The sequence below is a fragment of the Syngnathoides biaculeatus genome, chromosome 1 (genome assembly GCF_019802595.1).
Source record: "Syngnathoides biaculeatus isolate LvHL_M chromosome 1, ASM1980259v1, whole genome shotgun sequence".
Lineage (NCBI taxonomy): Eukaryota > Metazoa > Chordata > Actinopteri > Syngnathiformes > Syngnathidae > Syngnathoides > Syngnathoides biaculeatus.
In genome coordinates, this window is record NC_084640.1 from 12,473,018 (window position 1) to 12,490,102 (window position 17,085).

Genomic DNA, 17,085 nt, shown 5'->3' on the forward strand with positions numbered 1-17,085 from the left:
GATGATTCTAAAAAATAAATGCATGAATAATTTTGTATGCTTAAATTATACTTGGGCCCCCCCCTCTCAATTTGCAGAATATTAGTAATGAAGCAAGCTTGTGGTCAAAGTGAGGTAATTGCAGCTTGTTGTGTTGCACAGGTCATTATTTCTCCATGGCAGTGACAGACGGTGGGGGCAGAGCTCGCTTCGTGGGTCTTTAAAAGCTGATCCCAGATCAAACTGAAAAATGCTGCAGATTAGAAATAGGATTGAATGACCCCTGACCCCCTCACGTGCTGAATGTTATCCACTCATCTGTGGTGTGCATTACATTCATCTTTAACTAATGGGTCTTATTTTAAGCAAGCTGTGCAATGCGACTACTTAGCTGCCGGTGACGCATTGCAATTTTGGTTTGCCAGCATGTTGCTTGGATACTAACTAAAATTGGGATGCAGCACGTAAACAGCATGATGCATAAATGCAAATCGAGCAAAGGAAACATGTACATTAGAGATGTCCGCATCTGCAATGTACATTTATATTACAATTTTGCTCCAAAGTATAGAAAGAAAACAGAAAAAGAAACGTCATCAACCAACAAATGTAACTGCTCTGCTTGTTGCAAAGTAAAATTACTTCAAAAAGCCAGCAAAGGTTGAGTGTAGGTTACAGGGAGGCAAATTGGAGATAAAGGGAAGGAATGTTAAGTCCAAAGAATTGAGCAGATGGTCCAGACATATGGGCACGTTCAGGGCAAAATAAATAAATAAATAAACACGCATAAAAAATCATTTGAATGATGAATACTACAAACTGTGAGCAAATGACAGTGAAAATATCCAGCTACTCAATTAGAGCAGGCTTGAGGTAGTTAAACAATTAAGTTTGTGTGCAGTAACCTTTTATGTTAAAAGCTATATCACCATATATTTCCATTCTTTTCTTTGTTTTTTCATTTCCCAGCCCATCAGTTGACTAACCAAAAAGGCTACAAGTATTCACAAAAACAAGTCAAAAAACACCAAATGTTTTCATACATATGTGTTTTCCAAGAAAATATATTTATCTTTCCACGGAGATTATAAATGAACTTGTGGCTGAAAAGCGCAGCGTCGAGAGTATCTGTTGCCCATTGCCAAAAGCCTCTTCAATAACGGCACTCTCTCCTTTATTTCTTGGCTGTTTTCCTCTATTTATTATTATTATTATTATTATTATTATTATTATATAAGTACAGTGGCCAAGCCAATCCACTTCTTCCTGAGAAGTCTGCTATTTGGTTTGTGGTTAAATGAAAAATAATATAATTGTACATGTGCCACTTCAATGATGTTTCGCGGCAACAGTTTTTCCATTGGAGTGAGTTGGTATTATATGTGTCACACTCAAGTGCCCAGTGCATCTGTGTGTGTGTGTGTGTGTGTGTGTGTGTGAGTTAGCGACTGTTCTCTTTTTTCCACTATTGTTTATTTTAGTTGGCCGCTTGATGCGATCTCTTGTTTGTACAAAATCTTCTTTGCCGAGTTTTCAGTTGCTTCCCGTCAACGTAACGCAACACTGTGCAGCTGGACACGATATGCTGTCCACTTTCCTCCTCCTATAAGTGCTTGTGCCACCACTCATTTGCAAAATCATGTGAAAGAATAACTCCTGGGGCATGCTTGCATAAATTAGATCACTATATTCTACTGGGTGTGTTCAAATTACGATCCGATTATGTGCATGCACCACATGAAGTGTTTGAACTGAGTGATTGGGTTTGAGAATCATAAACATACATTAGCATAGAATTACTACTTATCTTTTTTGTTTTGTTTTTACAAATATTTTTGGCTAGTTGTTGCATGTGCTCCTTTCTGCAAGAAAATTCTCCAAATCCTGGCCAACATATTTGAATGCTCGCTATACTGTGCCAATTGATGTTTGTCTGCATGACAAATTAAAACCCTATAAAAGTTTTTTTCTTGAGCAAAAGATAAAGTGATGGGGGGAAAAGGGAAGCCGGCAATCACCATTTGCATCGTTTTGAACAAAATGTATGCTCTTTATCAGCTGAAACAGAAATGCATTTCCACTTGCACCTGAATGAAGTGTCTTGCTCAAGCCTTCATGAAATCAACCGGAAAGCCCAATTTGACCGCTGCGTAAATGTCATCTCATGAAGACTTTGTAATCTGATGAACAGTTCTTGCTGTTGTCAAAAATGGACAGCGAGGCTCATAACGAGCATGACACATTTGATCAACTATTGAGAAGGTCAACGCTGACTGAGGCATCGAAAGGAGGGAATCAAGATGAATGCATCACTGAACATGAGCGTCTGAAGTTCGGCCATTTTAGCAAAACATAACATAATGGGATGTTCTGAGATTTGTGAGAGTAAAGATGAAGCGGGAGCTGAACTGAAACATCTGTTCTTATCAGTAAGCATGACAGGACTGTGACCAAAGTAGAAAAAAAAAGGATATGTAAATGGTTGGTGAGGGGAAAAAAAAAGAACATAATTGATTGTGCTGGTTTACATTTAGGAGTGGAGATGTGCCAGTATGCAGCGAAGCACTGGCCTACATACAGTAGATACATTGGAAAGCAAATAAATCTGGACTGTGTTGTTCAAATCCAATCGACCATCCGCAAGGAAAGAAAAAATATGAGGTGAATATGTTCCAAGTAATTTAAATTGTGGAAACGAGAGCGAAGTCATATAAAGCATTGGTACACTAAGGAAATCTGAGCAGAGATACTTTTGAACTCTTCACAGGGAGGATTGTATCTGCTTTCACTGGGTCATTTAATTAACACTAAGAGGAAAAGCAGGGAACATTGTTACACCGGTCTCAGTCCATTAATAAAACAAATCCGACCGGACACCGGCACCGAACGAGATCAGCATTGACTCGGAACGGCGGCGTACGCACGTCCGAGGAAGCATTAAAAATAATTCAGAGTCACTCACGGGTTGCCGTAGTCCCAGACGACGCACTGAGCATCGGATGTACCCTGGAAGACAAAGGGTGGAGGATAATCGGTTAGCGCTATTGCAGAGGTTGAAGCTCGTTGCCTGAGGATAAAAACTGATGCTGCGTGAATGATGGAGAGAGGCAAACACAATCAAAACGAGGGAATGAGAAACAGTGGGAGGAGGGCGCAATACAGAAAACGGTTCTGGTTTGAGAAGCAACTACTGATTAAAAAAAATATAATAAAATGAAAAAAATGCCATCAGAATAAGAATCCACTAATCGATTTTGAGGGTAGCAGATTTTCCTCCTGATGGGCACCAACCTGTTGTTGCCATGGCAATACCATTGGCACTAATAAGTTTATTAGAAGGCAGGGTAGCACCAAAATGAATATGCAACCAAGCATTTTTAAGGGCATGTTTAACTAACTTGAGTGCACAGAAGCTTCAGAATGTACCAAATTGTTCAAGCAATAAAAAAATAGAATAACAGAATCCAGGTGAGAGGCCACCCAGAAGATATAGCTTGACGAAATCAGTGAATTCATCACAGGATCAATACCTTAAACTGACTCATCTCTTCGCTAATGATCTCTGGCTTGATTATTATACTGTATATGGATCATTTAGTTGGATTGATATTGGAACTGTGACGCCAAATCCAATTTTGCTGCAGTTTTGAAAAAAAAATTAAGATTGGATTTGACAACAAAAGATGCCTGTGAGACAAGAGATTAAGATTGCATTTGTTTCAGCAAACTTCAAAGTGGACCTTTTATCAGAAGTAAGTGTGTTCAAGTCTGTTGCTCATGTCTATGCGCTGCTTTAGCAATTTGCCTTTGGGCTCCCCCTTTTGGTAAAATTGTATTAAAGCAGTGCTCTCAAGCTGATGATGACCATGTGGCTAGTATGAAATTATTTTAACCGAGAAAAAATATTTTCTAAATACAAGCACTGGCTCATTTGACCATTCAAGTTTGACTTGAAAGAGTTAGGAAAACGCCAAGTCACCTCACCTTCTTTGTAAAAAGTTCACGACTAAGTCTTCCGTGAACAGGAGAATCCGGGGGCCTCGACACAGGCTGGACTCGTCAAGACAGGACGATGCAAGATTTATGAGGAGCTAGGCGACCCAGATTGATGGATGACAACGCACCGCCTCGCACGCAAACCGCCACCACCGACAGCAGCATGTGTATGTGCGCGCCTTGCAGAGCCGAGTTTGTGTGTTCGTATACAGCCGTCAATCAGAGCTCATCACGCCCGACTGTGCATTAGAGGCCCAGTGACAACAGCACACTCCCACAATGCAGATGTGTTGCATCTGCTCGCTTGATGTCCCTCAAAAGACGGCAGCAGTTGTTTGATTGAAACAGCTGCACGAGGATGCTCTCCACCTAAGCAGCTATTTTCTTCGGCTTCCCCTTTCATATTTTTTTCCCACCACATGTGGTTTGCTGTCTTGCTGAATATTGATGGCGAATATTTTACACTAATCAGATGAGCTGCAAAGGACCGCTTGGGGGGGAGCCAGGAAAGCTTAGCACTTGGAGGATGCGTTTTGATGAAAGCAAACCAGATTAAAGTTCAATTACTTAACCTGGCTGGTGAGCTGGGGGAGCGCTACGGAAAGGCCGGATGAAGGTTTGAGGTGGATGAGATGAGGAAGAGGTGAGGGGTGTGTAACATTTGCCATCGTCTCGGGGTTCACTCCCAGGACGCTCCCATTTCTGACCACCTGCTTCTTAATTACTATTTAAAAACACACACACACTTTTAGGTGGAAGGGAACCAACCGCTGACCTTTTCAGAAAGGTCACGACCTCTCCTTTGAGAATGAAGCCTTGGGCACAGTTTCGGCAGCTGGCTGTTTCTACTTTTGGGCAAGGTTAACGCCGAGCGTTGCTACAGCTGAGGAACATGGCCGCTTCTCCTTTTTCATAAGACAATAGCATACAGACTGTCTAGGATATTACGGGATAACACAAGACCCAGCATACATAATTAAAACTCAAACAAAAGATTTGTGAATAATGGTAGGAGAAAAGGAGGCACTGACATCATCAATCAGAATGGCTTATTATTACTTTTGTTTATGATGAATTTTGGACGGACGTGTAATGTCAAGGAGGTTCAAGTTGACAATGCAAAAATTGGTAGTTTGCATGCACGTGTGTAGGTGTGTATGTGTGTGTGTGTGTAGACTGCATTAATGAGTCAACGTTGTATTTCTTTATTTTTCTGGATTGTGTGTCCACCTTCCCACCCAAGCGGTGTAATGAAATAGACAACTTATTGAGGTTGCCAGGCGGTAGTTGTGCCCGCTAAGAAGCATAAGCGGAGAGTCGTATATAATAACATATTCCAATGCAGTATAAACGGAATGGGTACCAAAAGAGAGTCAAAAAGGTGCATGTTTATTTAGACACTTTATAGCATGCAGCATTTTCTTCTTTTGCTTGACTCAGCAAACACAAGCTGGTGTGAGTATAAAAAAAAATATATATATATATATATATATATATATATATATATATATATATATACACACACACAGTATATAGTGAGTGATGGGACATCATGGTGCATATTAGTTTTAATTTGTTGGGACTCGAGTCGACTATTGTGCTTACATTGAAAAGGGGAGCGAGCTCCACCACCACCACAGGATCACCGGGTTGTAATTCCGGTCGGATTGTCACTGTCAGGATCTTGGAGTTGATCACTGCAGGTTGGCTGCAAAAGAGTGTACTTATTTTAATGCAATTCTAAAGTTACTGTAAGTACATGTCACAGCACATCGAAATCCCTGACAAGTATTCATTATTACATATTTGTTACAAAGTAAAAAGAAGGCGGTGCAAGGAGATTCCTTAAAATAATGTTCAATAGAACAAATAGTTTGTCACTGACTCTGGACTGACCTGAATAAAAATGCTCCAGAACAGCACAAACACCATCTCTCATTATGACAACTAGCCGATCTATTTATTTTTCAGATGAAGGTTCTGTGCAAGTTTGAGGACATATTAGGACAAGAATCAATTCAAAACTTGGCTGTACATTAATATACTGTGATAAAAAAAAAGCAGCGAAATGCAACTTTTGTAGATGTAAAACATTTGTCTGATAACTACCCAGACACAGATAGTACATGAGGAAAGACTGATGAGGAATGAGGGTGCTTGGAATTAGGGAGGAAGAAGCAGAAGAAAGAGCACCAAAATAGAAAAGATATTGAGAAGTACATGGCGAGCGCAAGAAGATGTAAAGTTTTCAGAGTAAAAAGAAAAATTAAAGGTAATATAAAGTTCAGGATGTGGGTAAAAAAAAAATACTCTTCTGGGTGGCATGCTCACAAGGTGTTGATTAAGTTCGGAAAGGAGGTTTTAATGAGCAGTACTCACTTTGGTGCTGGTAAAATATTGCCCAACGTTCTGTACAGGATGGCGCCAATGACATAGTACATCGTTGACTCGGAATTTGTCTCCGCCTCTGAAACACACGATGTTCAGCCGCCTATTAGCCAAAAATATGAAACGCTTCTGCGACAACCTGTAACAGTACAATTACTCATCTGGTTTTACGATATATGGATCCCTCCCCCGCCCCCTTTGACAAGTGGGTGTGCCAAGTGCATTGATATATTTTCAGCAAATGCTCATAAAAGACCAAAATATCTGTGAACTTGATCGTTATAATTTTTTATTTTTGGGGGATCAAGAAAAGTATTGACACATAACGTGTTACTACGATAAATTACTTGCATTGGATTCAGCAGCATTCTGGAGCATCCTTTACAGTTAATGTGTCTGCAAAAACTGTCAAGAGTTGCAGTGTAAATCACACAAAATTGTAATTGTCATTATTCATTTTATGTCTTTGACTACTGAGTCTTCAGTGCCATCCAGTCCAGTGTGCTCCCCCTCTTGTTGGAAGTCAACCGCGATGATGACAACGCAACCGAGGCCAATAACGGCCTTTCAATTCCACCGAGCCCCTTCAATCGCACTTACTGAAAGTCAAGGTCCGTCTTGTTGTTATCTAGTTGTTATTAAAATTCCCCTCAATACTAGCGCCTGTTATTGTGCGATGCTGTCGTTATTACCACTTTCAAGCTTTTTCATCCATCAAAGCCTGTTGCGTTACAACAATCCCTTCAGTGTTATATTACAAAAAAAAAAAAGAACAAGTATTCCCTACCAAGGACAAGTTCTGTTCTTCTGTAAATGTCATTTTGTCTCCAGTGAGAGGGAGTGGGCTGAGGCAAAAAAAAAAAAAAAAAAGCGGACTGGATAAGTAAAAAGTTCACACACATGGACGCTTTCCCTCATTTGCCCTTTTGGGAAGCAACAGAAGAACTTCACCTCAGAGGTGTAAAAGGTGCTACTGCGTTGGTTGATATCAGTTGTCATGGTTCACGTGCAAAAATATCAAGCTGACAGCAAATGATGCATCAGTTCAAGAAGACAAAGACAAGGAGGGAAGAACATTTAAAACAGTTGCGGCAGATTGGAAATACATAATGTGATGGTCTCAATACGACAGCGTCTGCAAAGACTTATTCATGATGAAATCTATTTATTTGGCAGAAAGAATCTCTAACGTGAGAGGTTGTCGCCTCAGTTGAAGCCCGATCCGTGCTCCTGCTCGGTGAGGCGATTTACGAACCTATCGATACAAGTTGCATGGATCCGCGCCAAGCGGGCGCACGTGTGCACACAAAAAGAGGTCAGCGGACATTGATGAGCATCTTCGAGCTGTCCATTGCAAGCAGGTATTCATTAGGAGTTCAACGAAGTAAACCAAACTGACTGCATGCAACTGAAAACCTCATTTTATGGCCTGCCAATGTGCAGAGGTGTCCAAACTCACGAGGCTGTGTTTTGTTTGGCTAAAACAATTTACCAAATACCACAAATCAATATGGTTTCTTTTCTTTTGCAATTGTAATTGTAACTTTCAAGTAAAGTAACAAGGGAGTGCACAAAGCATTAAAAAAAGAAGGTAAATATTCACATGTGAGGGAGTTTGACTCAAAATGTGGACAATCTCATAAATTCGTTACCAAGCTTCCACAAGAGTGGCTGGTGAAAAAAAAAGAGAGAGACTGAACCAATCACAGTCCTTTGGAGGCGACAGTCGGCAACTACAGGCTTTTTCTCTCTTTTTTTTTTTTTTTTTTCTCCAGAGGTCCTAAAAACGATATGTGACTGCCAGCTTGTAAACAACGGTAGCCTCAGAGGAGATTAGCTTGGATGCTGCCATAGCCATGATGTATCAACTGGGCAACATTCTTCTTCTTTTGTTTTTTTTTTTAAAGCAAGCCGAAAGGAACCACTTAAGGCTTCACTTGAAGGAATGGGTGCTTTTACTTTGGCTCCTTGTCAAGGTTACACGAAATTGTTTACTCTTGTCCTTCTTGAGTCAATGATTTTACCTTTTCTGAACAGTTTCTAATGAATCTTCAAAAATGGATTCATTCAAACGTCGATTGGATTAGCATCATCATAACGTGAACCGTCTATATATGTATTTATCTTTAAAGAGCCACCAAATCAGGATATTGTTGGAGTTGTGAGGCGGAAAGCAGGTGGAGAGCTATTTCGAGGTCATCATAAAGGATGTCGTGAAAGCCATTCAAAGAGTCACTGTCATCAGAAACCGTCAAAGTGCTCGGACAGCTCTGTTCTTTTGGCATTTATTTTCTCAGAACTGTCATTTGGGCAGGGCTGTGAGACAGGAAGTCAGACAGTGTAATTTCCTGTGAGACGTGACCTTTGCCTTTTCTGGGTGCCGGGCTGCATCTGGCAATTCTCACAATCCTTTCGTCTCTACCATTCTTTGATGCTGTTAACATAGAATGATCCCTTTGTTTTTCGCCAGCATTTAGTTTGCGGTTTCAGAGCGTTCTCGGATCCGGCCGGAATGCAGCGGCTTACCTGCATATGCCGCTTTTCCCTTTGTGTCGAAAACAAACTGTAGGTCAGTTTTAGTTACATTGAACCACTCAAAGAAAGATTGGATGAGAGTAAGCTCTAAAAAAAGAAAAGTTCTTAAATTGGACATTTGCAAAATAAAATAATATACGTCGGTTTGCCGTCTTTTCATGTACAACTTGATGTACATGTTTGAAATAAGTCAAATCAAAATGACTTTTTCTCAGGGTCGAACACGAAAGACAAAAATTTATGGGGAATAAATAGGCTGCGGTAAACTATGGCCATGCATTTCTAGTTTTCTTGTGTCTGTGTTCTTGTGTTTTCTAGTATTTAGTTTTAATCTAAATTGCCTGTAAGTGTGATTGTGAGAGCAACTGTTGTCTGTCTCCATGTGCACTGCGATTGGCTGGCAACCAGTTGAGGGTGTACTCCGCCTCCTGCCCGTCGACAGCCGGGATAGGCTCCAGCACTCCCAGCGACCCTCGTGGGGATAAGCGGCAAAGATGGATGGATATGGTCAACAAATTCTTCAGAAGAGCCTCCGGACACTTTGTACGGTATAAACTTAGCTCTTTGACGTCCTTGCAAAGTCGTCTGTCTGTTTTGATGAGACACATTTGAGAGTCGCATAAATTTGCACTCGAGAAACACTTCTTGGCCAACCTGACCCTGACCGGAGAGAGTGCTGGGCGGTGTGATAGCAGGTCCCCAAAATGTGCTCAATGAGTGCATGTAATAGCTCATTCTGAGCATTATTTTGAAGCCTGACTGTTATGAAACTTGTGGTTCTTCTACTGGATGTGAAATTTGCAGTTTCAGAGAGATTTTGGACAATACTCATAAAAAAAGCAATATTAAAGCATGTCAAATAGAACTTGTAACATTAATCCTCAGACAGTGTAAAAAATAAAATAAAACAATCCTAAAGCTGTGGTTAGAAACCCAATTATAATCTCACTATATAGCAATTATAGTGCCAAGAGTCTCCAGCCTGAAAATGCAACGAAACTGTTTATATAATAATTGTTGTTGCGTCGCGCTACCTTCATTTGGTACAGTAAAGACCTCCTTCGGGATATAGAGCTTGTCCTCTGCTGTTCTTGCCCAGTCCTTCATCCCCCTCCGGCCCTTCACGGGGAAGTTAATATCACTGGAAACTGCTGAAACGGGCTCTCGCTGGATAGTTATCACTGTGCAAACAATAGACGGGAATTGTTTAAACTTGCTATTGTGGGCGAACCACAGATGAGGCACGTTAAATGATATAGCGAGAATAAAGTCAAACTTATGCATGAAACTCATCAGGAAATCAAACAATGATCTTAATGTCATGTAGTAAATAGTTATATCATGCTTACTAAGGTTGTTGGTAACAACTAAAAAACTCTGGAAAGGCTTTTGGGCTTCGCCAATGAGATGAATGAAATCTTCTAAAATTCTCATCAACAAGGCGGCACCGGGGGCGACCTGCAGATGGAAAGAAATTGAGAAAAATCAGGGGTAATATCATTCTCACATGACAAACTTTGACTGAGATACCAGATAGTCAGATAGTAAAAGTAGTGCAATGAAAAAAATGGATGGAAAAAAAAAAACATGGTCGTAATGTATTTATGACATCCAGATGGCTTATAAATTAACATCAAGTTTATGGGACTCATTCTGGGTCAAGCTCAAAAACATGTCACAATTTATCCTTTTTGACATGAACAGGTGTGTTTTAATGACTCTAGGAACAAAATGTTCATGCGACAAAGATGTACGTACACAGGAACAGCAAAAAAAAGTCTTTACCTGGTGCACGTCTTCCCACTTCTCGAGGTTTTCCATGTCCAACATGTGGCTGATTATCTGGAAAAATTTCTAAAGACACCGGATATTGAAATAAATTACAATATGCAAGCACATTCAAGTGTTCATCTCATTTAGTATTTTTCTATCATCACATCAAAGGTCTTGCAGAGGTATTGAAGTACATTGAAGATGTTATAATTGGAAAAAAAAATCAATTTCAACCATCTTAAGAACAAAAGGGGGGAAAAAATGTATGAAATTGATGTTATATCTATTGTATGTTATATCTATTGTATGTTATATATATATATACATATATATATATATATATATATATTGTAATCTCTGATGTGGGTGGTTTGCTTCTGCCCACCTGCACGTCGTCAGGAGCTGGGATGTACGTTGCTCTTTTGAAGGTGTCCGTCACATTTCGCAAGATCTCCGTGGAAAAGAGAAGGTCGCCACTGTAGTAGCTCCTCCTCTGCAAAAGCTCCAGGAGACTTCTTACGATCTGAGACATCCCCTCCCCGGCCAGGGTCCTCTGACCCTTCGCGAGATGCTCTCGTAACTTCAGATGAGAAAGAGGCAGACGGCGAGGGAGAGAAAAGTGAACGACACGGCGTATTTTCACCACCGCGGATGCAACCGACGTTAAGTAGGTGTTGCGAAACAGGAACATGAATATGTACACGGCAATTTCTCTTGCCTGCGCTTAAAATAGGCAAGTCAAAAAGAGGACAGAAGTACTCTCTGACAAAAAAAAAAAAAAAATGCATGTTGTTAAAGCTCCAAAGAATAAACCTGCCAGTGATTGTGTGTGCGTATGGTGTGAAATGCAGAGTGAGCGGAAAAGAGACAGAACATAAGATAAAATCAATCACAGAAAATTAATTATTGACTCATGGTATTAATGGAAGGTTGGAACAGAAGGTAACAGTGCAATCAAGTCCCCCACTTCACAATCTCCAACCCGCTCCCCCACCAACAACTCCAACGCCAGCCCCATATAATCTCCTCTGCCATAATGGAGGAGAAGGAAAGGTGGAAGTTCACGGAGCAGGGAAACAGTCTGCCTGATGAACACATTCATTAGCCATGTTCATTAATTGATAAGTATGAGCGCAGAGCCGTGGAAAAAGCTAATTATAGATACCGGAGATCTGACAATAAAGTCACTATTGGGAGTAAACTCTGAGAGTTCCATCATTACTGAGTTTCTTTGTTTTTTTTTTCTTTTAATAAAAGATGTCCCTTCATTTCATAAATGGTTGATGTTAGGACCTAGAGTAAAGCAGCAGAGATAAACTTATAAAATGAGACACTGCTCAGTGTGATACAGTGAAGTACAACTACTACACCACACTAGTAAATACAATGCTAAAACAGTACTTTGGAAACTAAAATGCTTTTTTTTTTCACTGGCTGATGTAAATGAGATGCAAGACGAGTTCCAGAATGCATGTGAGCGTGCGTGTGTGTGTTAACTGAGAACTTACAGATATATGTAAATATCTATATTCAACTGAGACGCATCTGGCGAAGCTCGGAGGACCCCAGAAAGCAACTCCATTATTGTCCAGCATGCAACGACGACTAGCAGATCCTAAAAGGAACAGGCACATAATTAATATTTAATTATTATTTATTTATATTATTTAATATTTTCGATGTATCATTCTGGGAGATCTCCCCAAACACACACATACACACACACTTCAACAATGTTGGATAAGAGCAACAATTCACATTCTAAAGAGTAAAACGGTGACCAAGAACCATACAAACATTTGATCAGAGGTCACCATATAATGTCCTAACCCTAAATTTGCATAATTTGATTGAATATCTAGAATTGCTAGTATATTATAAATATACATTCAAGCTAACATTAAGATATCGCTAGCAAATTGTCAGTGGGAATGAAGCTATGGACCAACCAGTAGCGTTTGTTGGACACTTGTTGTAAACGGTTTCGCCAGCTGAGGCTCTCTTCCATGAGATGGTGAGGAGGTTCTCGTCTTTACATATCTCGTGAGGAGCTGCGGGGAGAGAAAGTGAGGTACAAAGAAAAAAATTATATCTTGTCGAGGGTTAGCTCACAAAAGAAATTTCACTCTACCTGGAGGACTTGTGATATGAGAATGCAATTAACGTACACTTCCGCAGGGGGAACACGCAAACGCCAAGAGTCACAGATTTCAACCCAGAACCCCCGAACTGTGAGGCAGATTTGATAACTGCTATTCCACAAAAAAAAAAAAAAATTAGCTACTCAAAAAAAGAAATTTAGATCAATGTTCTTCTGCAGCCGCTCCCTATTCCATTCCCCTGTAGAGAGCTTAGTGCTACTTCTCAGTGTCACTGCCCCGGTACACTATCTCATTCCGTCTTCATCTTAATGTCCCCTCACGTTTCCTCCCTCCCCCTCTTTCATAACCCTGATGAAACAAACGCAAGAGAGTTCTCTGAAGATATTCCAAGCAGGCAGATGGGTGTTGGTAGATAGACTCTGATAGACTCAGAAGAAAGATGAAGAGGGACGACAGAGAGCAGACAGAAAATGGGAAAGAAAGTGTGTGTGTGTGTAGGGGGGGGGTCAAAATGAGATGATGTTCACCTTGCCATGCCAACAAAAATCCAACTCGTCTTTGGGTCAAAGCGCCTTGAGAAATAAAACGTCACGTATGCTTTCGGATTCGTGCTCAAAGGAGCAACTAACCAGGGCACTTCTTTTCATTGCAGGACCGAACCTCCTCAGCCGAGCCCTCGCAGGGGTACCCTTGCTCCCCGTTGCCCTCGCACGTCCTGGAGCGCCGCTGCCACCCGGAGTCACATGTCTTGCTGCAGTCGCTCCAGGGATTCCAGCTGCCCCAGTTGCCCCCACCTAGATAAGGCGTAAAAAGAAAAGAAAGCGGGTCATGGGATGGACCGAGAGTAAATTCTGGGTTACAGTTTTAAGCTTTTTATCATTTAAATGGAAGAAAGACACAAAGAGCCCATTCTGGGACTACTCAAACACACTCGTATTCTCTCCCCTCAAGGACCCCACTTGAAACAGACTTGCAAGCCAAACTGGGATCCGACGCCAAAATGGCAGCATCCCACAAATCAGAGCGCACCATGCGATGCCTTCAGATAATACAAGATCCATTCTTGCATAATGGCATTCCAGAGACTGTGAGGGTGAATACTAAGCAATGATTTAGCACGCCTTACCAGTGCATGAAGGGTTGGTGCACTCTCTGTTCTCTTGATGGGGGCCCTTGCACTCGGCCCAGCCGTGCACGGACCCGCTGCAGCGTCTCTGCCTCTGCTGGGTGCCCGTGTTGCAGGAGACGCTGCATCTCGACCAGGGGCCCCACTCCAACCATTTGCCCTCCACTGGCAACACGCAAGCGTGGTAATGTGGAAAATGGTGGTGGGGGGGGGAGAAAAAAAATTTGGTGGTAAATGGAGAGCAAATAGGGGAAAGGGGGGGGGGGAACAAACGAACAAAGATGAGACAGTTTTAAAGTAAAACGGCTTTGAAAATGGGTTAATAGAAAGAGTAAATAGAGTGCAGGTGCTGTTTTATTTTCCATAAATAGCATTTACAACATAGCACATGTTCAATATTTAAATCCGCAGTGGAAAACCTGCTCACAATTCCTTTTATGTTGCGATTCAAAGGGTTCACGCAGAGTGTTGCACGTCGATGACAATTTCATTCCTTGACTGGTGTTTGTGCATTAATAGATATATTTTAAATATATAGTTCACTGCTATCCAGTACTGCCTGTCAAATAATCCACGGATACCAAAGAGCTTAAGCAAAGCCCGGTGACATCCATCACACCATCGAAGCTCCCACTCCTGTTCTGCGCTAGAAAAGAAAGCAATGCTGGAGTAATCGAGTTGTCAAATGAAATACCACAAAAGCCCCCCCCACACACACACACACCCTACGCCGCCTCAATCGAAAATTACAGTGATCAAGGCGAGATGGTTTGACAAGGACTTGAAAGCTAATAATAAGTTGGGTAATTTTGAATGTCAAAGACAAAAAATGCAGCAGGAGCGTAGCTGAAGGTGGAAGCCAAAGAGCACCTGAAGCTTCATTTACAGTCTGCCAAATTATTTTCAAACAGTTTGCAAGTTGCTGAAATTGAACCGAATCAATAATGTTGATCAAATAAAACAAATGCAAGTACACTGAAAACAAATGAAAAATGTTGGTGTTTAAACTAAATAGCGATGCCCATTTTGTATCTAGTTTTTACCAAACAGCAATCTTGAAATCTTTCGAAAAAGGCGAGTGCTGTATTTATATGGTATACGGGTTTTGTCATATTTTACAAAAAAATCGCTGTTATTTTGACACATTTTATTACACATCATTCTCAATTGCACAAAGCAGTTTCATTTGACCATTTAAGACATTTGTGGAAGCACAATCGTCTGAGCTAAAGGCTTTCAAATTTTGGATCAGTTGAAAAAAATTTGTGGCAAGAGAAAAGTGTGAAATAAATGTACAAAACATATTTTTCCTCTTTCTCTGAAGCGAAAGCGGCAGGGGTGCAATTGCCCATTTTTATTGATTATTTGGTCAAACTTGCTGAGGCATCTCTGCTGGAGATGAGAAATGATTAAAACTGTGAATTACATGGCGACTGCTAACTGCCAAGCATCTTTTTAAAGTTTAATCCAAAGCAATCAAATGTGCTCACACAAGGAACATTAGAACAGCCTGGAGTGTGATAACCCTCAAAACGTTCCATCGCTGAGACAAATTTGCGCCTCAAATTCAAGAAACCACTGAGAGCTGAATCTAAAGAAACAAAAACACTTGAGGCAATCTCAACACAGCGGTTCTTAACATCATATTTTAATATGATGAAACAAGTAATCAGTGATACAATACGTATCAAAATCTGATGCAAAAGTTTCCAATTCATCCACCAATGCTGCTTAAAGAGATTGAACAGGAAGAAGCCAATTAAGAAAAATGCAAATCTACACCGGCATGCACAAAATGTTCTGCAGTACATGTTTTATGACGTGTTTGTATGCATTCCGAGAACACAGAGAGAAAGGTTGATCATTCAAGGCACCATTGTATGGGCTCCAAAATGCTGGCACCGTATTCATAAATTCAAAACTGATGTCTTTGAACATTGAAACACGCGTTGGATTAATAAGGCTTTACACGGTGCGCATTTATAACAAGCAGGACATTCTGCACACATTTACTGAAAAAGCCACCAGAAATAGGTACAAGCCTTTCTCCAATACAGTGGCAGCATTTTAAAACAAACAAGAAAAAGTACTTGAGATGCTGATGGTTAAGTTTCTTCTAGCTATTTGTCAATTAAAAGCTATAACAGGAAGAAATACCAAGATCACTAAAATGTTGCAATGGCGGGTGCCAGTCATAAAAAATGCTGCACCTCAAACATGCAATTACATGCAAAAGCTTGTACATCCATTAACACTATTATTCCAGAGTTATATCAAAAAAGAACTACTTTTTAGTGTAAAAAAAGACTGCATTTGAAGTCACATTTTATTCCACTCTAATGTCAGTGCTTTTAAAATAAATGTCTTTTAAAGGGCACTGATAACGCGCGTACATTAAGACAAAAGTATGATGTATACTTTTTTCAAGTGTTTTTAGCAGAGCTGGTATTTAAATGTCTGCAGAACAAAAGTATCTCCAACTACAAATCACTTCTATCATAGCTACAGTGACGGTTCAGCTTCTCTTTCTTCAGAATTTAAAAGAATGGGCCCCATTTCGTACAGAAGGCAGCTTAATAAAGATGTTTCAGATGGGCAGTCTCAATCAGATTGGTCGTCCCGATGTGCCCTCGACACCAGAATTAGATGGGCCTGTGCCAGCAACTTAGTGAGGCTCTTGACAAGGTGCAGGCCTAATAGGTAATCTTGGCGCTAGCAAAAGAGCTCCATGGCAGATGCGCTGCACAATCCAAACCGAGCCAACCGTGAACACAACGTAAAGAATTGAAAACCAAATTCTTATCAGTCTCGGTCCTGTAGGATGGCTGAGTGAGCGTGTACACACCTCGCAGATGAATGAAAATGGAAATTCAAACTGTGGTGAGAGGACAGGAACGTGAGCGGGGAGGAATGATCTGCCGGTAAGCCGGTTTCACGACAACAAAAGTCACCTTGCAATATTGGTCTTCGAAAAGGGAGAAAATATCTACTAGTCCAAGTGTAGCTATTTGTACTGAATTGGTACTTGAACATCAAGTGAGTAACACAATTGATTATCTTCCAGCTAAAAGTTTAAAACCAAGTTCGACAAAGAAAAATTCAGATCCTAAAAAACGCATCTGCCTTGGATGCGACAATTTACACAACAGCTCACTGTTGTTATTTGAATTCCAAAGAGTTATGTAT

General features: G+C 40.7%; 1 protein-coding gene across 36 annotated transcripts in view; it reads right to left on the minus strand.

Annotated features, from left to right (window-relative positions):
• adgrb2 (adhesion G protein-coupled receptor B2) overlaps positions 1 to 17,085 on the minus strand; it is a 296,094-nt gene that overhangs the window by 45,798 nt on the left and 233,211 nt on the right. For all 36 annotated transcript variants that reach the window (XM_061816759.1, XM_061816839.1, XM_061816819.1 and 33 more), the window contains 11 exons: positions 13,900 to 14,064; positions 13,403 to 13,567; positions 12,621 to 12,722; positions 12,180 to 12,286; positions 11,057 to 11,251; positions 10,684 to 10,752; positions 10,248 to 10,356; positions 9,933 to 10,079; positions 6,355 to 6,442; positions 5,581 to 5,683; positions 2,942 to 2,985 (listed from right to left, as the gene is read on the minus strand). In XM_061816759.1, coding sequence (XP_061672743.1) covers positions 2,942 to 2,985; positions 5,581 to 5,683; positions 6,355 to 6,442; positions 9,933 to 10,079; positions 10,248 to 10,356; positions 10,684 to 10,752; positions 11,057 to 11,251; positions 12,180 to 12,286; positions 12,621 to 12,722; positions 13,403 to 13,567; positions 13,900 to 14,064 — 1,294 coding nt within the window. The remainder of the gene's footprint in view (positions 1 to 2,941; positions 2,986 to 5,580; positions 5,684 to 6,354; positions 6,443 to 9,932; positions 10,080 to 10,247; positions 10,357 to 10,683; positions 10,753 to 11,056; positions 11,252 to 12,179; positions 12,287 to 12,620; positions 12,723 to 13,402; positions 13,568 to 13,899; positions 14,065 to 17,085) is intronic.